The following is a 24710-nucleotide window of genomic DNA, read 5'->3' on the forward strand; positions in this document are numbered from 1 at the left end:
GGGACTTAGCAGCATGGGAGCAGAATGGAGCACAAATGTTTCTTTCTGCAGACGGAGGCGTTTAATCTTCAGGCCTAAGAGAGGCACCTCTTGCTGCCGTAAGAGAAAGATCACATTCTCCTACACTTTTCCCTCCCTTCCTGCCACTGGCCATGCAGACCTGCTGAGCAGATGGGACCCTAAGGCACTTCCCTTTCCACTACCTGCATGAACCTGTAAGCTACCCTGGCCTTAGACAGACAATACTCCAGCAATGAGTATCACACACTTCAAACTATTTCCCTCTCCTACCTGGGCTCATGGCTTGAACAGCCCTTCTCTCCAGTAGACCCCTCCTTAAGCAAAACCAAGACTCCCTATTAGAAGCAAAGCAACTTTAGAGTGAAATTTTGCTGCAAAATAATGGACTAGAACACTGCTATCCAAAATACTCAGCTGCTGGGCTCGTGTGCCAGCAGAGAGGGTTCCATGTGCCCATCACAGCATGCATGCCACAGGTTCACCATCCCAGAACTAGAAGCTTTTCCTCTTGGCCTCTTGCAGCTGTCTGTCTGGACTAGAAGCATATCTCTTTGTTTCTAAAAGGGAAACTAAATTTTTAACAGACACAAGTTAAACTGAAGAACTTTGGATGGTTAGAAGACCCCGCCACACACACACACACACACAACACACACACACACACACACACACACACACTTCTCCAATTTACAGGTCCTGGTGCTATAACTTCTCTTCCCTATATTTTCTAAAATGTATCTGATTGTCCCTTTTTAGCATTAGAAAAAAAAGAAAGAGAAAAAAAGGAGATGACGAAGCAATAATCTGGTTTAAAAGAGAACATCAGGCCATAAATAAACATCTTTTTCCTATATGGGTTTTTAAATATTGGGAAGATCAAGGCTGAACATCAAGATGGCGTGTGCCTGGAGGTTACTCCAAAGACTAGTGCAAAACTTGAAGCCAGCCCTCACATCCACTCACTGTCAGCAAGCCTGGCCTTCCAAAAGTCCTCTGTTAGGGGTGAGGGGGAGAGAACATGCACTTCTCCAGGATCTGTCACCCCGGACTTGAACACAAACCCTAAGAAACCCCTAGCGCCCATGTCCTGGAAGGTCAGAAAGAGAAGCTGAACAGATTGGATAGTCTTGGTTTTCACCTGTCTTTCCACTGATGAAACAGCAGCCTTGTCAAGGCTAAAGAAAGGGCCTATACCTTACCCAGCACCCATCGGTGAACTTCACTTTTGTCCAGCCCTCTTTAGTCAGGATGAGCCTGGGACAGGAAATCAATAGCTCCAACTTAGAGTGAGAAGTCGGGGAGGGGGCAGGGAAGATGCTGGGACATGGAATTAAAGAAAGAAAGAGCTGCAATTCTATCAAAGCAGCTAGAAGTCAAGGCCCAAGGCAAGGGGAGGAGCCAGAAGCCAGAGGAGATCCCCTCCTCTTTTCACCTAGGGTCCAGCCATGCCTCCAGGGAGGACAAGGGCAGGAGAGGTGCTGTGAACAGGACAGGCAAGCTTGGAGCAGGATCCAACAGGGTGGTGACCTTGAGCTTTGGCTCTTGACACCAAGTGGATCCTGAGGCTAAGGATTGGCTGGAGGCTAAGGATTGGCAGACTGGCTAAGAAGCCAATCCATGCAGTCCTTCGGGGGCCAGCACATCTGCCCTGTGCCCCCACGCCACCCTGCCTCTTCCCTCTACCATGGGCACACTCCTAAAGCATAGAAATGCTGTCCCTCTGAAGGTCACCCCCAGCTGGAGGTGCTGGTGGGAGGCTGGCCTCTGCAGGGGAATGTAAAGACATGAGTATAGTTAAACCTTAGAAGGCAGCTCTCAAAGGGCCCTTCCAGCGCTCTGTAGAGAAACCCCTAGTTTACCCGCAGCCAAGTGTGAGTTCATATAACTAATGCATTCTGTAAACACTGGCTGGGCAAGGTAAAGCAAAGGCAATTCATTGACAAGGAGGGAGAGGGCATCTGAACTCTGAGAAGTAATATGAAATTAATTTCCAGACAAGAGCACATGCTGGAGAGTAAAAGCCCGTAAGTCCCTGCTCACCAAGATTTCATTCTGATACCTTTGAATGCGCACCCAACTCTCATGGTGTTAATGTTAATGTTACCAGTGCGCAAGGGCTCCAAGGGGACCTGCCAAGCCAGCACTGCGCAGGCCACTCTAGCTCTACAGAGATCCTTTTTCTTTGGAGTAAATAAAAAGAAGAAGAAGAAGAAAATACAAAAAAATACAACACACAGTTAACCACCTGTCAGGCCTGAGGATACAATGAGGCCCCTGGAAAAAGAGCTTTTCATGCATGCGTAATATATTTGTTCAGCCATTCACTTAATGAAGCTGATAAATGTGATGCAAGACAATAGTCAAGTTAATCTATTTAGTAAAATGTTTGGAGACTTTCAGGCTACGTTAAAGAGGGGACATTTTCATTTAAATGTGCTCATCTCCTCTCTTAGGCTGCACAAGGGGGTTCAGGCAATCTATGTGAATATAATTTCTTATAAATGTGTCTTTAATGGGTTTAATTCACCCTTGCCAGCTGTTTTGGGGGCTATTTTGTAAGAGCAAAACAAACCTTTCGGGCTTGGAAAGCTAGTTAAAATTAGTCTCGGTCAGCGAGGCCAAGCTATATTTCCTGCAAACCATCTGCTTGATTGGCACAATAGAAGGATTTTCAAGGAAAAAAAGAGGGGAGTGAGTGTGAAAGGGATGGGGGGTGAAGGGGGAAACACCAGAAAGGGCCGGGGCAGCCGGTAGCTCCTTGTGGCCTATTCTATAGGTGAACTCCTTAGAGTTGTCTTAATAGAGAGGCTGGGCAGTAGGGAAGCTCTTTAAGCCAGGGCGCCCTCCTCCTCCTCCTCCTCCTCCTTCTCCTCTTCCTCCTCCTCCTCTTCCTCCTCCACCTCTTTCTCCTCCTCCTCCTCTTCCTAACCCTCCTCCTCCTCCTCAGAGTCAGTGTCTCCAACCCTCCTCCTCCTCCTTCCCTTCCCCCCCCTCCTCCTCTCCTCCTCCTCTTCCTCCTCCTCCTCCTTCCCTCTCCTCCCCCCCCTCCTCCTTCTTGTCACCTCGGTCTCTGCGCCTCCACCCTGGTTCCGGGGAGCTGTGCCCAGCGCTTTGCCCTGCGCACTGAGCCAACCTTGGACTCTGAAGGTCGCACTAGAGGCGAGCGCCAAAGCCAGGGGCTCTACAGCTTGCCGAGGGCGGCCTTAGACTCTCAGTCACCTCGAGACCCCTCCCTTGCCATCTGACCCGGGGGCCAGGAGTTCTTGTCATTCTCTTTGCCTCTTGCTCTACCCTTTGGGTAGCCCGCGCGTCCGGGGCGCTGGTGGGTTGGATCCCCGCTGTAGCTGTAGCAATGAGCCCGGGAGAAGGAACCCTCAGGACAGGTTCCGAGCCCTTCCTACCGCCCCAAGCGAACTCCAGAGACATTTCTGCAAAGCCAGTCTGTATCTGTCACCCGGAGACGTGGCCAGCCCAGCGCCGCAAGGGTGCACAGGGACTTGGCCACCTTCAGCGGCCCGCAGGCCGCCTCGGCTCCAGACCTGGGCCTGCAGTTCTCTTCCCGCTCCCTCATCCTGGTCCCCAGTGAGAGATAGCAAGCCCAGCCCTCCAGCGGTTCCTCCGAAAGACGCTGGGAGAGAGTGGCGTTTCCACTGCAGGCAGGACGCAGGGCGCCCGCGGGCTCGGGTCCAGCCGCCTCAGTCACAGGCGCGGCCGCGGCCACTGGCCAAGCAGCCCCCGGGGCTAGCGCGGAGTCTGAAAAGAAGGCATTCAAGGAGACCACTAAAGTAAGAGCCTTTCCTCCTTTCCGTTTCTTGCTTCCTTAGGGTTTATTTTTGCCTTTTCAGGGGCGCCCAGTCCTCGCCTCCCCCTTCCCCACTCTCAGTTTTCCTCTTCGGAACCCGAGGAATTCTTTGGAAGGCAGTGGAGAAGGACCCGGGATCCTGTCCGTCTTCCAAGACCTGTCAGGCTTTTAAAAGCAGAAAATTAGCAGCAGTTAGGCCATGGTGAGGCAGAAAGGCTTTAGTGGTGGTGGTGAGGGTCTGACAGAGGAGGGTATAATAACTGTATAAACTGCTCCCGGGAAATGCCCAGCTGGGGAGAAGGTTCCTGCCCCACACAACCTCCAAGATCTTGCTGCTGATGTGGGCCCAACCGGCTGGGGGAAGGTCATGCAAGCACCTTCGGCAGCTGGCGTCTCCGGGAACTCCCCGGGAAGCCAGGTCCTCCAGACTGGGTTGGGGGACTAGAAGGCAGGGTGTGGGGCCGCACTGGTCGGGAGACACCGAAGCTCTAAGGGAGCAGAGTAAGGAAGAGAGCCCACCTGTTGGTGGTGGAGCTTACCAGGGTTTAAACTTTCTCACCTATTTTATTGCAAAACTTTGTGGAGAAGAGAAACTTTTAAAGTCCTCCCTCTTCCGTTTCCAGGGGCCTCCAATTAACTCTAGCAGTGCAGTCCCCCTAGTCAAAAGGCCACTTACTTCAACGTTCCTTTCCTAATTGGCTTTCCCATCCTGCCTGCCGGCCTGGCCAACACTCCCCCAGAAGCAGACTTGGGTTTGGAAACTCCAGACTTGAGTCATCTCCCAGCATCAATTCGCCTCGAGAGCCTGGTCCTAAATAACTTTTTAATTTGAATCAAGGGAGAGCTTTAGTGCGCTCAGTTTCTGGTTTAATGTGATATAAATCACAGATGCACTTTTATTGAATGGTTAAAGCAGCGACATGGAGATCATCAACACAAAACACCCTGAACAAAACCATCGAGAGAAATAAAGCTGGTTAATAAGATTTTTGAGAAAGCTTTGTGTTAAAAAGCAAAAAGGAAAACCAGCTGAAGGTGACAGTTAGTTCATGGTTAATAGGATCAGGGCGGCCTGGCGAGGCTGCACACTTCTCTTGGGGGAGGTTCAGCCACACGAAAGAAATGAATGGGACATTTAATACATCTGTTATCTCTGGGAGCAGAGAAACAGGATGGAGCCCTGGTGGCACCTCAGTCCCCACCCAGAGAACAGCCAGGAATTGTCTCTGGGAGCATTTCCACTTTAGGGGTGTCAGAGGCACCCACATTCCTGGGAACCTCGACCTTTCCTCTGATTTTCCTTTACTCTCCTGTTGCTGTTTAAAACAACAACAACAACTGCAAAACCTTGGCCACATCATGCACCCAGCAATAGTTGAGGTCTGGTGTTTCAACTATAACTGCCTAGAGCTTCTTGAGGCAGCAAAAAGGCTGGGTGGGGTGCTGCTACCAACAGAGTCCCCTTGCTTGCAGTAGCCCTTGAGAGGGGTGCAGGTGGCATCCTGCACCCCAGCCAGGGGCAGCATCTGCCTTTGCTCCCCCCTCAAGGGAGCTCTCTGAACCCCCAAAGGGACTACTAGAGAAACTGAGCTGTACACCTTTGGCCAAGTTGCCAATAGTTTGCAAGGCATCCACCAACTCTGGAACTCGACCGGCCTTCTCAACTGAGATAACCCAAACCCAAACCCAAACCCAGAGCACCCCAGCCCTGATCCAAGATCAATTTCCGACCCTCTCCAGACCCTGAGAGTAGAACTAGCTTTGATTTAGTATGGCATGGCACCTGCCTTGGCTTCAGTTGGAGTGACAGCAGGGCTAGACATGGAGCATGTCTAGTATATTTTCATGTTCAAGGACCTGAAATTTTCCACCCACACCCCGCCCTGCGCACAGGGGAGAGCTGTTTTACTGATAGCCTGGAGATGTATTTCTATGAATATTTATTGATTGATTTTCCAGACTCAGCGGGAGGAGGGCTACAAATAAATTTAGTGCGTTCTTTAAATAATTCCTTTTCTATGAGGCAAGATGTCATCTGAAACTTCTAAATAGGCATTTAATTAGCTCGGGTGTTGCTTCGGAACAAAAACCCCCGGGCAAGAGCTTTGGGGGAGCACTGTATTGCAAAGAGGCGGTCGATATGCAGAATTGACGCGCGAGGGCCTTTGTTGGCGGCCCATTGTGCGGGCCTTGCTTATGAAGACTAATCCAATCATAAATTGCACCTCTGCGCCAATCAGAGGGCTCGGAGCCTCCAGCGAATGAAGCTCGAGTGGAGAACTTTGTTGAACTTTATTGTCAGAGCTGTCACTTTTCAAAGCGCTGCAGCGGGCGGGCCGCTATAAAACCATCACCTCGCCGGAGGACCTCGGAGGACTGGGGACGAACGCACTTCTTAGAGGGATCGTTACTCCTAGACGTCCGCTGAGCCCGAGAATCCGGCACCGCGGAGCGGGAGGGGCGGGAAGAGAGGTGGCCACCTCGGCCACTGGTAGAAGGGTTCCTTCGCCCGCCCCGCTCCTACCATGATGTTCCCCGGGCTTCTCGCGCCCCCCGCCGGGTATCCCAGCCTCCTGCGGCCCACGCCCACCTTGACGCTGCCCCAGTCCCTTCAGTCGGCGTTTTCCGGCCACTCTAGCTTCCTGGTGGAGGATCTGATCCGCATCAGCCGGCCCCCAGCCTACCTGCCCCGCAGCGTGCCCGCCGCCAGCCTGTCACCCCCCAGGCAGGGGGCCCCCGCGGCCGCCGCCGACTCCGGGACCTCCGACCTGGGCTCTCCGGGCACCCCGGGCACGGGCAGCCGGCGCGGCGGCTCTCCGCAGACCTCCCTCTCCCCTGCTAGCGAGCCCACGTTTCTGAAGTTTGGGGTGAACGCCATCCTCTCCTCGACGCCCAGAACAGGTAAGTGAAGGGGACCGCAGACGGCCAGTGGAGGTGCTCTCTGCGCTTAGTTCCCTTCGCGGAGCGAGTTCCCGCGCGCGCGCACCCATGCACAGGTGCGCCCGGGGAGCCCGAACCCCCACGTCGGGCAGCGGGAGCGCGAGGTGCAGGCGGCTGCGGAGGAAGAGCCTTGGGGGCGTCCCACCCTGGGCGGAGCCCCGCGGAAGCGCCCGCGTTTCCGCGCTCCCTGCTCTCGCGGTTTTCCCACTCGCAGTGAGGTCTTCACTGCACAGGCTGGAGCCGCGCCTCGCCGGTTTCTCTCCTGTGCCGCAGTGCTGTCTGTCTCCTAAGTGGCCAGGACGGAGATTAGAGGAGAGGGAGGCGGCGCAGGCCCCCCGGGGGAGGAGCACTCCTGCGGACGAGGCGTCTGGCCGGTTCGGCTGCCTTCGGAAAGCAAAGAGCCGACCACGGAGCTCTTCGAACCGAGCGCGTAACCCAATTCTCCGTCTCCCCACCTCCCCCAGAAACACCTCCCGCCTTACTCCAGAGCCTCCCTCCCAAGACGTTCGCCTTTCCCTACTTCGAGGGCTCCTTCCAACCTTTCATCAGATCCTCGTATTTCCCAGGTAGGTCCGGCCCGGCCCCCGCGCCAGCCCGCCCCGTCCGCCCCCGGCCCCGAGCCGTATTTCTCCGGCCAGCCCTCGGGGTTACGCTCCGGTTCAGAGGTTGCGAGGCGTACAACATTCGCGAATCCGTCGCGCCAATTTGATGCCCTATTTAGCACGAGCAGTGACTGCTTGACACTTTGCACCAATTCCCTGCTCTACAAATTAGCCAGAATTGTCATGGTCCCAATTTGAGGCGGTTCCTTTCCCGGCGAGGAAGCTGTTGGCATCCCTTCACGCCGCCGTTTTCCCACAGCGTCAGTGCGCTCGGCCACGATTCCCCACAAAGGTTTCAGCACCATGACCAATTGGTCAGCTCCTCCGGGCAGCCACACACAGACCGCCTCGCCCTGCCACGCCGCCGGAGACACCTACCAGCCGGGGCTAATTTCCCTTTAAGACTCATTCAGGGCTCGGGCTTTTCACAAGACCACATGGGGTGCCCTCTTGTGTGGGATGCCAGGGGTCGCCCGGGGTGGGGGAAGGGGGCCTAGAGCCTTCTCTAACCCCCACTTTCTATTTCCCAACCCGGGTCTTCTCATACTACCCCCCACCACCTACGTCTCGCTGGATCTTTTAAAAGAACTTTAGGCTTGCAAAACAAGAAGCAAGCAGTGGAGAGAATTGCGTCGAGGGTGCAGGAGAAAGGAGAAAGACCTTAAACAGTCTGCGCGAGGGTTTCCTCCTGGCATATCACTGGCAGAAACTAGGCAGCTGGTGCAGACGCCCAGGGAGAAGGGAGACAGCCCCGAGAAAGAGTGGAGAGGCCCGGCCTGGCCGGCGGGGGAGGGCCCTCTCCGAGATCCGCAAAAGAAACGGCAGAGTTGATTTTTTAAAGTGGGAGCCAGAACTCACCAACCCCCTCTCAGGGCCCGTGCGCCAGCCGATTGTGGAATTTGCTCCTTTTCTTTCTCATCCCAATGCAGTCACAAAAACAACCCGAGCTTCATCAATAGCTTTTCATGTCCCTTTAATGAGAACGATCGGACCCAGAGGAGCCCCTGCCATCAGTATGCTCCCAATGGTCTTGGCCCGCAGTTGTGTTTAGTTTGAAAGTGTAAATCTCTTTTGTTCCAGTAATATATGGCTTTTGCTGCTTGTCCACAGCCTTTTTCTGTTAGTTCATTACTACACAATTACCATTCACGCTTCATTAGAGGCTCTGTTTCTTTTTGTTTTTCTTTTTCTCTCCCTTAAAGCGAAACTCTCCCCCTTTTTACCATTCCAATACCCATTGGGTAGCCGGCAATGTGCTAATTAGCTGCCACTTTTCATGTAGGGGCCGAATTCTTTACGTCTCGGAGGGAAGGGAAGATTAATATTAAAAAGATGAATACCGATTAGATTTCTTAAAAACAAGAATCCAAAGCGGATTTTCCTCCTTCTCCCTCCCTTTCTCGAATCCGCAAAGTATCCCCTTTTTTGCATCTGAAGAATACAAAAGCCACCAAGGTGATATGAGGTTGGGGTAGGGTCGTGGGGTCGAAGGAGTGGTCCCGGCCGTTTTATTTTTACAGTTGATTTTCTTTTTCTGTTGCCATTTGAACGGGTCCACACAGGTTAGTTTCCCTGGGATCCCTGAATGGAGAGACGCAACAGGCGGTTGTTGGGGGCTGGTTTCACGGTTTTCCCTAATCCGGGTTTGCACGCTTGAAAGGCAAAGTTATTTGGGCGGAAAGCGCCTTTCACAGTTGCGGGTTGCAGGTTTGTGGCCCGTTCTCCATGGGGAGGGGGAGAAAGGAGGGCTTTAAAGAGATGAAGGGGTCCGAGGGCGAGCGGAGAGGGGGCGCGAAAGCCACCCCCCCGGGGGTGGGGAGTGCAGCTCAGGGCGGGGGTAGGGCGGGGGTGGGGCGGGGGTGGGGCGGGGCCTCCCAGCACCTCCTCCTTGCCGCCCGCAGCGTCCTCCAGCGTCGTGCCCATCCCGGGTACCTTCTCCTGGCCGCTGGCGGCCCGCGGAAAGCCGCGCCGCGGGATGCTGCGCCGCGCTGTGTTCTCCGACATGCAGCGCAAGGCGCTGGAAAAAATGTTCCAGAAGCAGAAGTACATCAGCAAACCCGACCGCAAGAAGCTGGCGGCCAAGCTGGGCCTGAAGGACTCGCAGGTGAGGGCAGGTGCTCCGCAGCCCCAGGTCCCCGTCGGGATCGCCGAAATCGTGTGGGCCCATTGCGCAGAGGGGGAAACTAAGGCCAAGCGCAGGCTGCGTGCTCACCTGGGCTGGTCCGAGCATAGGAACAAGGGGGTGGCAAGTCGAGTGGAAAGGGTGCAGCGCGGCAGAAATCGCTTCTTTGGGCGCAGACAGAGCGAGGGGAGGCGCCCTCCCTGCACTCCGGCTTCCCCACCCCTTGCTCCGTGCCCTGCACTCACGGACTCTCCCCCCCCCCCCCCCGGCGTCCCAGGTAAAAATCTGGTTCCAGAACCGACGTATGAAGTGGCGAAACTCCAAGGAGCGCGAACTCCTGTCCAGCGGGGGCTGCCGCGAGCAGACGCTGCCCACCAAACTCAATCCGCATCCCGACCTCAGCGACGTGGGCCAGAAGGGCCCCGCGGACGACGAGGAGGACGAGGGGCGCCCCGGCAGCCCCCGGCCGCGCCTGGCCTTCCGCGTGCCCCCAGACCCCCGGCCCCCGCGGGAGCCCCGGCTGGCAGGACCGCTGCCCCCCTCGCCCGCTCGCTCGGGCAGCCCTGGCAAACCCTCGGACTGCTCCGACTCGGAGGAGGAGGAAGAGGGCGAAGAGGAGGAGGAAGAGGAAGAGATCACCGTGTCCTAGAAGCCCCTCCCGCGCCCGGGGCTAAAGTCCCGTGAGGTGGAAGACTCGAACCCAGGGCCCAGGCCGAGCCGCTGCCGTCGCAGCACCGGCCTTCGGATCCTCCTCGCCCCACGCACTCCTGCAGCGCTCTCCCCGGCGACGTGGGTCAAACGCTGCGAGGGCGTGGGCTGCACTGTGCGCCCAACCTGACGTCCCTGCAGGGCAGGAAACCGTACAGAGGAGGAAACCGAATCAGGAGTCGTGCACCAAGCACAACTAACCCCAAGCGCCCAGATTTCCCAGTCCTTTTTTCTCCCTGGTCAGGCAGCCGGGGTCCTGCCCCTAGTGGTTCCCTTGGAGAGCGTCAGAGCAGCAAAAGGAATGAGCCGGCGCCTGTGCCTTTTGGGCTGAGGAAAATGCAAACGCGGAGTCTTTCTGTCCTCAGGCTCTCTGGGTGCAGCCAGTGAGTTCTCTAATTCAGAGGAGACTTGTCTGTTGATTCTTTTTTTTAATCGGTACCGGGTCGAACTCACAACTGCGCTCCTGCAAGGCAGGCGCTTATGTTGTTGAGGTAAATCCCCAGCTGGGAAAAAAAAAAAAAAAAAAAATCAACAGAGGAAGTCTGGTCTCTGTTTCTGTTATTTGGGGCGGTTTTTTGAGACAGAGTCTCACTATATTCCGGGCTGATCTTGAACTCACAGTGTAGCCCGGGCTGGGCTCAAACTCATGGTGATCCTCCTGCCTCAGCCTCCTGAGTGCTGCTGCGTGGCCACACCTGGCTGCTGTGTTGCAAACCTTTTTCTTTTTAATTTCTACATGCGTATTCTATGCACCAAGCACTCTGCCTCGTGTCCTTCCATTCTTCTGGGGGAGGGGAGGTATTCCAGAGCTGCAAAGCTAGCAGTGGGTGCGAGGTGGACAAGAGACTCTCGAGTCTCTCCGATTTGTTTTAAACTGAACTCTGAACCTTGCACAGCCTTAGGAGCTGTACACTATTTGTATATATGTTTGTATGGGTATTTTATACCAAGGTCATTGTGAATGAATAGAAAGCATTGGCTGGCTTTCTCTCCTCTCTCTTTTGCAATGGTCCTTAAACTTTAAAAAAAAAAAAGTAGCCGTTTAATAGCATAACTTATGAAAAACTATTTTGTATTTTTGCCATGTACAGATTTTTATATATGTGTATATGTATCAAAGGAACACATGCCAAATAAAACGTAGAGAAAACCAGTGGTCGGGTCATTAATTCACAGAAAGATTAACCAAGCTACTATTGTCCAAGCGCTGGGTTTTAGGAAAGGTAAACTGAGGCTCAAGAGAGGGAAGCTTGTCCAAAGCTACCCCGCTGGACAGTAGCACACTGGAATAGACATCCCTGCCGTCAGCCCAGCACCTTTTCTGCTTTCCTGTCACCCATGCAGTGGTACCAAAACGTGCAGTTTGTAAATATTCTCCCTTGTACTAAGATTAAGCATGGCTAAAAAGCTTAACGCACATCAGTGCAGTGGTCAGAGTGTGCAGCGGCTTTCCCTTGTCCTTTTGAAGGACATTTCCTGGTCCCCAGGGAGATTTGACATTGGTGAGTTGTGCTTCATCTCTTGTGTATGATCTTTTTTGTTGTTATTTTGTTTTTGTCTTTTTGAGACAGTCTTTCTGTGCAGCTCAGGCTGGCCTTGAGCTCACTTTGTAGCCCAGGCCGATGTCAAACTTACAACCATCCTCCTGCCTCTGCCTCCTGAGTGCTGGGATTATAGGTGTACACCACCATGGCCCGCTTTTACAACCTGGGTTTTTTGTTTTGTTTTGGTTTGGTTTTGGTTTTTTTTTTTTTTTTTTTTTTTTGGTACTGAGATCAAATTCATGACCTCACACATGCCAGGCAGGCGCTTGTGCAGCTGAGCTAAATCTCCAGCCCCTGACTGAGTTTTATCACAGTGTCCTCTACAGTCATGAAAAGGGGGTCCAGATACAAACTCTGAGCTGCAAGTGTGGGCCTTCACACTCCTCCTCCTCTACGCTTTTCTGTTCTCTGCAGCCAGGCTTCCCTCCTCCTGGTCCTGCAGCAGGCTGCTCTCACCAGTGCCTTCTCATCAGCATTTACGGTGGCCAACTCAGTCCTTCCCTCAGGGCAGCCAACACAAGCTGTTCCCTCTCCCACTTATCTCTGTTTACAGCCAGCTGTCCCACCTCAGCCCTGACTGCACCCTTGGTGTCTCCTCCTCCCACCATGTCTCCCAATCCCCTCCCTCATGTCCCCAGCCTGCCTCTCAGAGATGGCTCTCCTCAGCTCCAGACCCCATGATCAGCAGTCTTTGGACACCTGCTCCTGAGCGTCCCTAAAACACACTACATTCCAGAAAGCCAGGAGTAAATGCCCCATCTTCTGGCCATAAAAACCCATTCAAACAAAGCGAAAACGACACTTTTCCCCAAATGCACGGAAAGGCTGGGGATTTAGCTCAGCAGCATAAGAGTCTGCCTTGCATGCGGGCAGGCGTGAGTTTGATCCCCGGTACCAATAAAAAGGAAAATGACAAAACAAAACAAAACAACAACAACAACAAAAAACAAAAACAAAAAAACAAATGCACGGAAAGTCTTTCTCCCTCTTGCTCAAAAGCTAGAAACCAAGTGCCCCCCACCAGCCCTCCTCATCCTTGGACCAATCAGCCACAATCTGTTCCTGTGCATGGGTTCCAGTAGATTTTCTGTGCTTCTTGCTAGTTAAAAGCTACTTTTGGGGGCTGGGATTTAGCTCAGTGGCATAAGCATCTGCCTTGCAAGCAGGAGATTGTGAGTTCGATCCCCGGTACCAATAAAAAAAAAAAAGTTATTTTTGTTGTTGTTGTTGTTGTTTTTTTTTTTTGAGAAGCATATCATGTACTACATTGAGTTATTTATTTATGTATTTAATTTTTTTTTGATACTGGGGATCAAAGTCACAACCTTGTGCTTACCAGGCAGGTACTTAAGCCACTGAGCTAAATCTCCAGCCTTACATTAGTATCTTACACTATTTCTTTTAATCCATACCACACAGAAGCAGACTTAGTCAAAGATCTTGCTGGTTTTTACCAGCTCCAAAACTCACCCCTTTGCCCAACAACTTCAAGGAAAATTCTGGAGAGAAATTTGCTAAAGCCTTGGAGGAGGGGGTAGTTTTCATGGGACTTTTACGTTTGTTTTGTTTTGTACCAGGATTTGAACTCTGGGTCTTACCCTTGCCAGGCAGGCAGGCAGGCACTGCACCTCTGCACCACTACATCCTCAGCCCTGGGGGCAGTTTTTATGACAGAACAAGACAATCATATATTGTATTGTTTCAGGAAACGCAGAAAAGAAACAGAGGGAAGGGAGTTCCTGAGATACATCTGCGGACAAGGGTGCTGTAGATATTTTTACTGAAAGACAACATGTTGAAAGAAATAGGCTCTCAATGAACCATCTCCAAGGTGTGTTTTCCTTCCTTAAGTAGGAAAAAAAAAATAACAATATTTGCTACTCACTGCATTATAGTGTGTTGGGCAAATGCTAAATGCAGTTTTTTTTTTTTTTTTTTTTTGTCTTTTTCTTTTTTATTGGTACCAGGGATCGAACTCACGACTGCCTGCTTGCAGGGCAGGTGCTTATGCCGCTGAGCTAAATCCCCAGCCCCTAAATGCAGTTTTAATGTCTTTTTGCATCTTACCTTGATGATAAACCTTCATGGAGATATCAATATCTGCATGAGAAAAAATAGGAAACTGAGACTGTGGCTTCCCTGGTTACCCCAAGGAGAGATCGGAGCACATCTTTTTTCTCCTAATAGCAGAGGGACTGCAAGGCCCAAATCTCCACTCTTCTCCCCACTTGTCTTCACCAACTTCAGGCTCTTCCAGGGACACTTTTCATTTACTCTCCTGTGTAAAAAGCTGGAGTGAAAAGACAATGTTAGCTGAATTTAGAAATTATCTTCCTAATGTGACCTGCATAGGTCTGCAACTTTACAGCACGCAAGAAGAAAATCTTTTCTCCATTTGAAGATTACAGCTGTTATGGATTGAGCCTGGATGTCCCCCCAAGCCTCATGCAGGTATCCAGGTGGGATTCTAGAGTCTGTGACTGATTTGGGGTCCAGTGCTGGGACTATGGATGCCCTGGGGTGGGTCACCTGCATGCAGTGTAAGGAAAGGAAAGAGGGTTTCTCTCTCTCTCTCTCCTGCCCTTTGCTCTTGCTGTTTTTGCTGTCTTCCCCTGCCATGAGCTGTCACCCCTTTGCTACTCCACCCTGCCTTGGGGCCAGCTGATTATGGACTGAAACCTCCACAAACTGTGAGCTCAATAAACCTTTCCTTCCTTTATTTTGGGCATTGGGTATTTTGTCTCAGCAACAAGAGGCAAGTAACCAAATAATGATTTTACTTTAAAGAAGAAAAAAAAAAAAGACTTGCTGTTGATGTAAAAAATGAGCCCCGTTAAAGCAATGTGGTGTCTCATCCAGATCTCGGAACAGACAAGGGACATCAGGTGAAAATGGAGGTGATCCCAAGCAAAAACCGGCTGCAGGTATCTGACAGTTTACATCTGCAGGTAACATTGTACACCCGCATCCCTTCTTCAGCCACGGTAGGTGTCCTGCCCTAATGGGAGGTGTTAGCACGAAGGGAGTCAGCAGCAAGCTAAAACAGGAGAAACCCAAATGTCTTTGCAGCTTTTCTGTAAATCTAACATCACCCCAAGATGAAAAGTCTATTATGAGGCATCTGAATGTGTTTATTTAGATGCTGCTAGCGGGCTGGAGTATAGCTCAGAGGCAAGAGTGCCTGCCTGGCAAGTGCTAGGTCCTGAGTTTGATTCCTGACACCAAAAAATAAAATAAAATAGACACTGCTAGGGAGAAAATATGGCCATTCTGTTTAGCTTCCGAGGCAAGGGTACTACTAAAAGAAGGTGCTTATTTAAAAGGAGAAGCGAAGTTTCAATTTGTTACACACACACACACACACACACACACACACACAGGGTAATGCCTCCTGGAATTTCTTTTGGCATAAATGTCTTGTTTTAGGGCCGTGCTTGGACTGCAGTTGGAAGAGGATTATTTGCTCACCCTGCCATCCCTGCATGAGATACTACACCACCCTTTACATTTCACTAAACTTTTCAGCAAACATCACACGCCAAAGATCACTGACAGACTAAAAAGATCAGATGGAGGAGCAAGAGAGCTGAGTTCAGATTGTTCTGGGCAAAAAGTTTCCTTTCAACCTGCAGTTGCCATGAAACTCCTCAATCTCCAGTCAAAAAGGCTCATTTTACCGAGTGTGATGACACAGAGGGTTTGGGGTTTGTGTTCCAAGAAAGCTTTCCTTTTAAAGCTGTTGTTACAAGAGTAGATCGCGATTAGTGATAAACTCTGGGGAGCCTGGTTTGCAAGTTCTTGTATATATTTTTCAGCACCTCACATTCTTTCAGCTTTGTAATTTTACCTTACACTACCACTGCTTGGTTTCCATCAGCTCATGAGAGAAGCAGGACAGGTCTCCGTGTCTTTGTGTTCCAAACAGGCACAGAAGAGTTGATTGCTTTCCTTAGCACCACACAGCCCGCCAGCAGTAACGACAGTGCTTGAGGACAAGGATGGAGCCAGGGAGTAGAATCAGCCAGTTGAAAGAGAAAAGCAAAAATGGGAGGTGAGGGAGATGGCGGAAGAAGGAGTAGTTTGGTAAAAAGCCAGCTTTGGAACTATGCAGGAAACTAGTCATGAAAAAGAACAGGTGACTGGAAAGACCTAAAAGGTCCCATAGCCCTTGTTAGATAAACTGAGTGGGAGGGAAAATCCCAAACGACCACGGTTCACTGAGCTCTGTAAGGTTCGTTCCTGGGGAAAGCACAGGTTGGAGTGGTGGCTCCAATTCACACACAGATCAGAGCATCTTGGCCTTCCCACTGCTCCTGCTGTGGGTGCTCAGTGGTTGCTGTGGCTCCAGCCATCATATCATGGAAAGGAAGAAAAAGCAAAGAGTCTACCCTTCCCTTTGAGGTCATGCACACCAATCCTGCTTCTCCTCCGCACAGTCACAGGACTGTGCAGAGCTGCGAGGCAGGGCATACAAGCTAACTTCCTGGGGTTGTATCATGGGGGAGGAAGGGGATAGTGGTATGGGGTGGGATGTCCTGTTCCATGCCCCGCATATCCAGCTGCACACAGCGCGTCCTGGCGGCAGAACACTGTTGGGCAGAGAGAAGACCCTTCGGGCTTCCTCTCCTGATTAGGCCTTGCTTCAGGCATCCACCTTGAGAAATGTTCCTGGATTATTTGCATACACTGTGGGGGAGAAAGAAGAGGAGGAGGGGGGCTGGGGATTTAGCTCAGCGGCATAAGCGCCTGCCTTGCAAGCAGGCGGTCTTGAGTTCGATCCCTGGTACCGATAAAAAAAAAAAATGAAAAAGACAAAAAAAATAAATAAATAAAATAAAGAAGAGGAGGAGGAGGAGACAAGGCAGGGAGATGACCGCAGCCTGGGTGCAGCCTTCCGGTCCTGGAGTTCAGGGTGGGATGAGCAAAGGGTGATTGTGGTGGCCCCAGGGTGGCCTGGCATGCTAGCAGAGCCACCCATGACAGCTCCCAGGGAAACTGCAGGCAGATGACATGGAAAGAGCACAAGTGGAAGCCTTCCCTGTGCCCGTGGCAGGCGGGCTTGGGAGATGAGAGGCGCTGATGGTGAGAAGCAGCGTGAACGGGGTCTGCACCTTCATGAGCACACAAGTGCCTACCACAGAGCCGCAGTGCAGAGCCCAGCTCAGGCAGAGTCCCTTGGTGGGGACCGAGTCACACTGAGCTTTACATCCCATGGGAACTACCTGAGGATGAGTTTCTCCTTCTATTTCTAAATAAGTGGGTGACCTTATTCAATACCAACCTGAGGGCAAACATCGTCATTAGAGTCAATTAAACAAGCTGGTCCCTGCCCCAGACCCTACCGATACTCTGCTCTCTTCATTACAGACACGTCAAAGCCTAAAATGTTATTGTAATCCCAAATACAGATATGTAATCCAAGCGTTGTAATCCCTTTTCCAGTCTCCTCACATAGTTATATTTATAATCCCATTGAGAGTTTACTGGAATCCAGGCAAATTAATTCCAGTCCACCACTGCTAGTGCGACCCACGGTGAGAGTGGGTTGCATTAGACCCCAAGAGGACAGCCATATTCCAAATCACAGGCCTGATCCTAGGCCTCTCCCAGAATCTATTATCTTGTGACGAAGAGGGGTGGCTTGAGGATGAGTGGCAGTAAGGATGGTGAGAATTAGTGGGTAACTTGAGCTGGCTGGCCAGGTAGGGAGAAAAGCCCCTCTGCAAAATGCAAGGTTAATGATATGCAGAAGGATCAATTTGCAGAATTCAATTAAGGTAGCAACTGAATTGTTTTAGCAGGCTATTCCTTAGGTTTCTGGTATGCAAACATTTGTGCCCTGGGGGCTCATAGCCTCTTTACCTGGAGGCTCATTCCCAGTTGACATTCCCGGAGCTGACTGGCTCTACCATCCTGCTGTGCTTATATGTTTTACAGAGAGCACTATGGGAAGAAGCAGGAGACTGTCTGATGGCTTTAGAGATTACAGACCAGTGCCTCAGCCAGCCTTTATTTGCAATGCTTAGAGCCAACTGAAGAGAGAAGGAAATACCATAGTGAGCTCTGTACATATCAGTATAAGGAAAAAGTCTCATAAGTCTCGAGATAATCAAAGTTGCAGCAATTGTTTTGCATTCAAGGGGAGTCACTCAAGTTGTCTCCCACAAAATATTAAGCATCTTATCCAAGCTCCACACAGCAGTGACAGAGCTGCGGTATAAACCAAGATCTGTCCGTCATCCTTCCCCCTCTCACAAGTGCCTCTTCAACAATACGTTTTAGCTTAAAAACTCATTTAAAATAAAACCTTAGAAACAGTTTGGATTCAGTTCCCTTCTGTTGCAGGTCACAAGTGTGGGACACAGGTACCTCGGTGCCCTAACTTCTGGTTCCGGTTGCATGGCTTGCACATGATAGAAGCTTGGTAAGTGACTCATGGGTGTAACTTGAGCCACACAGCAGAAGTGTGAGACACTACATCCTTCGGTCATTCACTGAACCCCCACCATGGGTCAGCAGCCACTCTCAGCCGTGGTACAGGCTGGGCACGGTGCGGATTGTGACCTCAGCAGCAAGATTTGCTGGGTTGGAAGGCCTGCTTTGCTACATACTAGATGGGAGACCTCTGGCCAGTTTCTGAGCATTTAAGCTTTTGTTGCAGCTCTGTAAATGTAAGGCAAATACACACTGTCACGCTACTGGCAGGTCCATAGCTAGCATGCAACAAATGCTCTTCAAATATCTCTGCCTGTGACTGGAGCATGAAAGAGGGGTTCAGCTTTGCAGCCCAGTCTCCCCCTCCAGGCTGGAGTCTGCAACCCCGCCCCATCTCCCTTTGCCTCCTTCACCCACTTCCTGATTCTTCCTGTATCCCCCAAATGTTCTCCTGTCCTGGCTCACATTGATGTCTAAACCTGAGCTCATGTCCCATGAGCAGGCCTCCCCACTGATGTCAGCCCCTCCTTTTCTGTCCTAACCCAAATTCCACGGTGTCCCAGCCATGTTCTGCCTGCGGCCATCTCGCCACTTCATACAGACTGTGGGCATGGCATGGGGTGCAGGGCATGGGATGTATTGGGATCTTTTTCCATCTTACACACACACACTGTCTCCCCAGAACCTGCTGTCCCTCCTCTCTGTACCTTTTCCATTGTCACCCACTCCTATGACAATGAGAGCTGCACAGCACCCTTTAGGAAGGAAGAAGTGGAAGCCATCCAACAGTACACCAGACAGACCTGGCCCGGCCCATGGAGCAGGCAGAGGATAATCAGCGGTATTTCTGGATGTGAGCCTTGTCAACAGTAACCGTAAGAGCATTTGCGATTTCCTTAGAAGAAAATCAGACTCGAGGGGTCCTGGAGTTGATTTGCCATTCAGGAATAGCATGGAGGCCCACGCTTATTCCACGCTTCTGCTCAGCCTCTCAGCCAATAGCTGTGGAATTCTTGTTTTGCAGTGGCTAGACAGCAGCGCAGCTTCACGAGTGGATGCTCTAGGTGGAAGTATCCAAAACAGGAAGTAGTGGACCTTGCAAAGGACTCAGTGCATATTATTTTCTTCAGTCTGGGAAGGAGAGGCGCCCAGGATCCTCCAGTGGACGTCACGTGTCTCACTTCCATTTGTGCCTAGACTGACGACAGGAGAGGTTCATCCCCTGTGCTACTGAGCCAAGCTGCAGCTCTGCTGGCCAGAAAGGTCCTGGACCCTCTGCTGTGCCAGCACTTACATCTCTCTCCAGGGCCTCATTGTGCTCCTCAGACCTACCCTGTTACCACATCTGCTCTCCCTGCAGAGCCATCCACCTTCCTGGAGTCCTCTACTTCTGAGCCTGAGGGATGACCTCATTTTATCTGCTGCCCCTCGGTCTCACAGAAGTCCCACCTGTCCCATGCAGCGAGAGGTGGAGGAGTGGCATCCAGAACAGGGCTGGATTTTAAACAAGGCTGGACATCTAGCATTTAAGACAATTTCCTCATTTAAGTCATGAGTGGGTTGGCAGGACTTTAAGTCATCAGTGTTTGAGTTTAACCTACTGCCAGGAAGACAGATTCTGTAACACTTCCTCTCTCCTCTTCACACTGTCACACAGGGCTGCTCTTTGCCTGCATCTCTCCGACTCTTCTCCAAAGCCGGCCTGGGAAAAGCAAGATGCCTGGGCTTGGCTATAGGGTTCAGCACAGCGGCCACATTGTTTTTACTCCTTGCTGTGGACCCAGCCCCTTGGGTTACCATGCATGCTAGGCTGCTCTGCCCCCATGCAGCCTGAGCACTTCCTTAGCTGGGACGGACCCATGCCAGAAACCCAGGACACAAGCATGTGAACCCTGTCCCACGAGAGGATCTGCATCCCTTCTCCCTGTGTGTGACAAGCAGCTGAGAACACCTGGCCCTGTTCTCCCCATAGTCAGAAGTCCATTCTGTGTTCTGCAGCCATCCCGAGCTCCCCCGCCTGAGTTAGGGCCCAGTGTTAGAAGAGACTCCTGGGCCCTGGTGCCTGCTGTGTGCCGGGCACTGTCCCCGGCCCCTTACAGGACCATCTGCACAGGTGGCTCTCCCTGGATCAGCCAGGCATGCTCCAGGGCCAGTCCTTGGCACTCGGTCAAGGGGAGTCCAGTATCCTCTCTTCTCCTAGAAGTCCCTCTGTGCTGCCCGCCTCGCTGCTACTGCATCTGGCTGACAGTACAGAGCCGAGGTTGCCAGGATCGCCTCTCTAGGAAGAGTGGACGCCTGTAAAGAGCTGGGGTCCAGTTAGGAAGGAGGAGGGGACAGCAGGTATCAGGAGGACATTCAGCATCTGCTCCAGGTGGAAATGTTTCATGTGCCTTACCCGGAGGTTCCGAGAGAGCACTGCCATTTGCGCAGGGGCCACTGGCAAACCATGGAGCAATTCTACTCCCAAGCCCGCGAAACAGGGAAAGGAAGCAGGGGCGCCTGGGTTCCCCCGGTGCAGTACCCCAAGCTCCCGCGTGGTCTACGGTGGTTTGCTACCCCAGGGACCTCCTCGCCTGCAGGGCCCACATGGACGGCAGGGAGGCCCCGGATGTGAGCACTTGGGTGGAGAGAGGTGCGGTGCAGTACAGGAGTACTCTGGGGTCAGGCCCTGGGTTCAGGTAAATCTTTCCCCTGACCCTGACTAGCCGTATCTTGCACAGGTCCCCTAACCAGGCGCTCTACAGGGAGAAGAGGAGGATAAGGAGGATGTCAACTCCACTCCACACCTTTGTTGTGGGAATCCTGGGTCCACGAAGGCAAATGACTGGCTTCAAATGCCCGACACACATTAATCCCTCTTCCTGTGCTTTCTGTGGAAGACAGCTCCATCCTCCAAGCTTTGAGTACAGGAGAAATCACCGCACTCTATTATCAGAAGATCCTGTTCAATCACTTTTTAAATCGGGGGTTGGGGAGAGGAAGGAGCAAGAAGGGGAGGAAGGGAGACAGAGACAGAGCACAAACGGACCTTGAACACCCCGCATCCTGCATTGCTTGGGCTTTGCTGCCCTCCTGTGGCACCGTGGGGAAATTAACGCAGCCTATAATCACAGCCCTGGAGCTGCGGGAGGCGGGAGGCGGGAGAGGGGGAGGGGCAGAACGCTGCAGTCTCGGGGCGCTAAGGGGAGGTTGTGATCTGAGTTCCTACTGTGTTTCCTGGGCCTGTGGCGGTCAGGCGCGTTAGGAAGCCAGGGAACGCATCCAGCCCGGTCATGGGACAGATGGGAGAGTCATGGCCCCGGCTGGGTGGGACTGGGAGGAAACAACACCCTGGAGCAGGCACCCAGGCCCCAGAGCCCCAGGGCTCTTTCTCATATATCTTTCCCCGAGGCAGTCCTGCCGGCTGCACCTCGGCAGAGACCACACCTGCCCGGGACGGGGAGGGGGCTCTTATCCACTGCCCCCGTGCTGCGTGGTCCTGCAACCTTCGCCTGTGGTGACCGGGTGCTGTCACTCAGCGGCACACTCCTGTTACCTTCACCACGTGTCCTCTTAACCTAGGTCCAGGGGCAGCTCTCTGCATTGTCTCCCACCTACTGAGGACGCAGCTCAGATGGTGCGGGCAGGCAGGCAGAGAAGGAAGGAGGGGGAGGAGAGAAGGAGGAAGGGCAGGTCAGTGTCTCCCAGTCTCTGGACACACTGCTCCCTCTGTCCTGCATCACAGCTGTGGTCAGCTTTCTTAAGAGAGCATTGAGGTTTACCACAGTGACATTCACTTGTCTAAGCTCACGCAGAGCTGGGGCCAAGATAGATGAAAACAGAGCCCTCAGACTATGGACTGGAGGATGGGCTGGCTCCTGAGATTTTAAACAGGGACAGGGTGAAGGGATTGGGGTCAAAGCTCAGTGTCTGTGCGCTCACATCGGTGCCCTGTTTTCACCCAGTCAGCTTGGTCTGGGGCGAACTGTTTAAAAGTCTCTTAATTTGAAGCATAACAAAGACGTACAGCTCAGTGACCCATGAAAAGCAAATGCTTGTGGGCTTGCCACCTGGTTTAGTCCATCCCGACGCAATAATATAATACCATAAGCTGAGTGGCTGTTTATTCAGCATGACTGGAGACGTGAGCCAGGGAGTGCTGAGTTAGATCCCCATTCCGGTCTCTAATTCACAGTCCCCCCTCCTCAGCTTCCCAGGGGCTGGGATTATGGGTGTCAGGAAGCTGATAAACAATAGAATCCATTGCAGTTCTGGAGGCTAGGAAGTCCAGGGGCAAGGCACACAGGCAGATCTGGGTCTGCTAGCCCCTTCGCTCCTCTGGAGGGACCAGTGGACTCTCTGGAGCCCCTCTGAAAAGGGCACTGATGTCATGGTCAGGGGTGGAGCGAGCGCTCATGGCCTAATTACCTTTTGGGGTCTTACCTCCCAATACTGCATTAGGGACCATGTTTCAACATGTGAATTTGGCTGAATACAAAACCTTCAGACCATATCATCAAGTCATGAAATAGGAGACCCTTGACAACAGTCCAGAGCCCTTTTCAGCCCTCCATCCTGCTGCCCTGTCCATTATTGCATTTCTCTCCTGCTCTCCATCCAGTGTGGACACCTGTCCCTAAGCACTACTGTGCACCCTATAAAAGGCTGTACACCAGGCACCTTGGTGTGTGGCCGCTTTTCTCAGCATGAACTCTGTGTCCATCCACAAACATTTTCACGGGTGTATGACAGTGACACATCACAGTCCTGTCACCAGGCTGCTGTGAACATTTGTGTACATATTTCTCAGAGCATGGATGTCTTCCTGCTGAGAGTATACCTGTAGCAGCTTCCTGGGGGAAGGCAACCAAGCACTACAAATTCAGTGACCAATAAGGCCAGAGGTCTCAGCCAAGGTGCCAGCCGAGCTGGGCTCCTTCTGAGGCTCTGGGTAGAATCCTATGGTGGTCAGAGTGGAGTGTCCATTTGATTGGCATTGGGGTCTGCCCAGGGATCGGCAGAACACATGCCTAGGTGTGTCTGGGTGGGTGGGTCATGGAGGCATGGGCTTGACACATAGGCATGGGCTGGTCCTTTACCCCTTTCCTAGACCTGTTATTCTTCTTTGCTTCCTGGTTGGCATGAACTGAGAATTTTTGCTCCACCATGACCTTCCGCCATGTTGTTTCTGCCTTGGAGTTGACCGATAGAGAAGGAGGCAAAATGTGCCGAGGAGTTCCCTTAATTTCAGTGCTGGGTAGCTGGGCTCATGGTTATCAGAGATCCTCAGAAGGACTTCGTGAGATGTGCCTCACAGTTGCCCCTCAGAAGGATAGGGAAGTTGGGTTCTGGTTGTCCCCCAGGAGACTCAATTTTCAGACCCTGTGAGTTTCACAGCACTTGGGTTGATGGAACTGAGAAAAGTCCCAGGTAGGGAAATAGAGACACAGTACCTGCAGCTGCCAGTGGGCCAGGGGGTGTCCACGTGAAATCAGACAGAGGAGCCAACAGTGTCTGCCCGTCCTTCCACCTCTCAGCCCTCATTTCCTGCTCGAGTCCACCTGGAGCTCAGTCTTTAGGGTTATAATCTCTTTTTAAAAAAAGATTCAAAGAGGGAGTAGTAGTACAATGAGCTACTGCCTGCATCGCTACCTGAGTCTGAGGCCAGCCTTGATACTCTTTTCCTCTCTTAACCTGCATTCAGCGGGCACTCACTTCAGTTGCACTTCATTGTGTGGCCCGAAGGGGGACACAGACCTTCATTCCAGAAAGTTTTGTTATCCTGGGCTGTGGCAGGTGAAACACCCGTGTGCAGTTATCACCAGGCCAGTAATGAATGAGGCTGATGGCTACAAACCTATCCTGTGTCCTAAAGACTCTGGAAGGTCTTTTCCAAGCTGGGACCTTGGTGGAGCCTTTGAGGAGAGTATTGACCATCAGCCTCATAGTAGGAACCACGAGTTCATGATGTCAATGTGTCCCGTGTCGCGTCTCCTCCATAACACAAGTCCTTTGCTCTGAGACGTTATCCACAACTCCGTTTAGCAAAGTGATGTGTGTGTTGAACTTCTGAGAGACATCTATTCGGTTCTCTTGAGCTATCTGTCCAATTTTGCACCAAATTAATAACCATGGTAAGTCTTGCTATATGGTGGGCAGTCTTATCTTGATCTCTGGGCTTCACCTTTTTTTACTTTCCTGCTAAATTTTAGAATCACTTTGTCAAATCCACAAACGATGCTGGGTTTTTGACTGTATCCAATTCTACAATCTATGTGGGAGGAACCGACATCTTTTAAGTTTTTAAATTGATACACATTATTTTCCTCCAGGCACTTGGGGTTTTGGTAATTTTTTGCAGCGTATTTTACAAATGTCTGGGTGGAGATCTCGTACATCATATATTGCATTTATCCCTAAGTATTTGACATTTCAGCTCTTAAATTGGTATTCTACAGATTGATTACTGTTTTGCTGCATACAAATGTTCAACTTGGTGTACTCATCTTGAAGACTTATTAAACTTACCAATTAACTTATTTCTAATAATTTATTTG

At 51.8% G+C, this 24710-nt stretch overlaps 1 protein-coding gene across 1 annotated transcript; it reads left to right on the forward strand.

Moving 5' to 3' along the window:
* Positions 1-5191: 5191 nt before the first annotated feature.
* Positions 5192-11328, forward strand: Dbx1 (developing brain homeobox 1). The gene is made up of 4 exons (XM_003462598.3): positions 5192-6724; positions 7228-7329; positions 9267-9469; positions 9765-11328. Exons 1-4 carry the CDS (start codon positions 6349-6351, stop codon positions 10134-10136), a joined length of 1053 nt encoding a protein of 350 aa, XP_003462646.2. The 5' UTR covers positions 5192-6348; the 3' UTR covers positions 10137-11328.
* Positions 11329-24710: the final 13382 nt, after the last annotated feature.

The sequence above is a fragment of the Cavia porcellus genome, unplaced genomic scaffold, assembly GCF_034190915.1.
Source record: "Cavia porcellus strain 051 isolate PalLab524CR breed Dunkin Hartley unplaced genomic scaffold, mCavPor4.1 scaffold_9, whole genome shotgun sequence".
Taxonomy (NCBI): domain Eukaryota; kingdom Metazoa; phylum Chordata; class Mammalia; order Rodentia; family Caviidae; genus Cavia; species Cavia porcellus.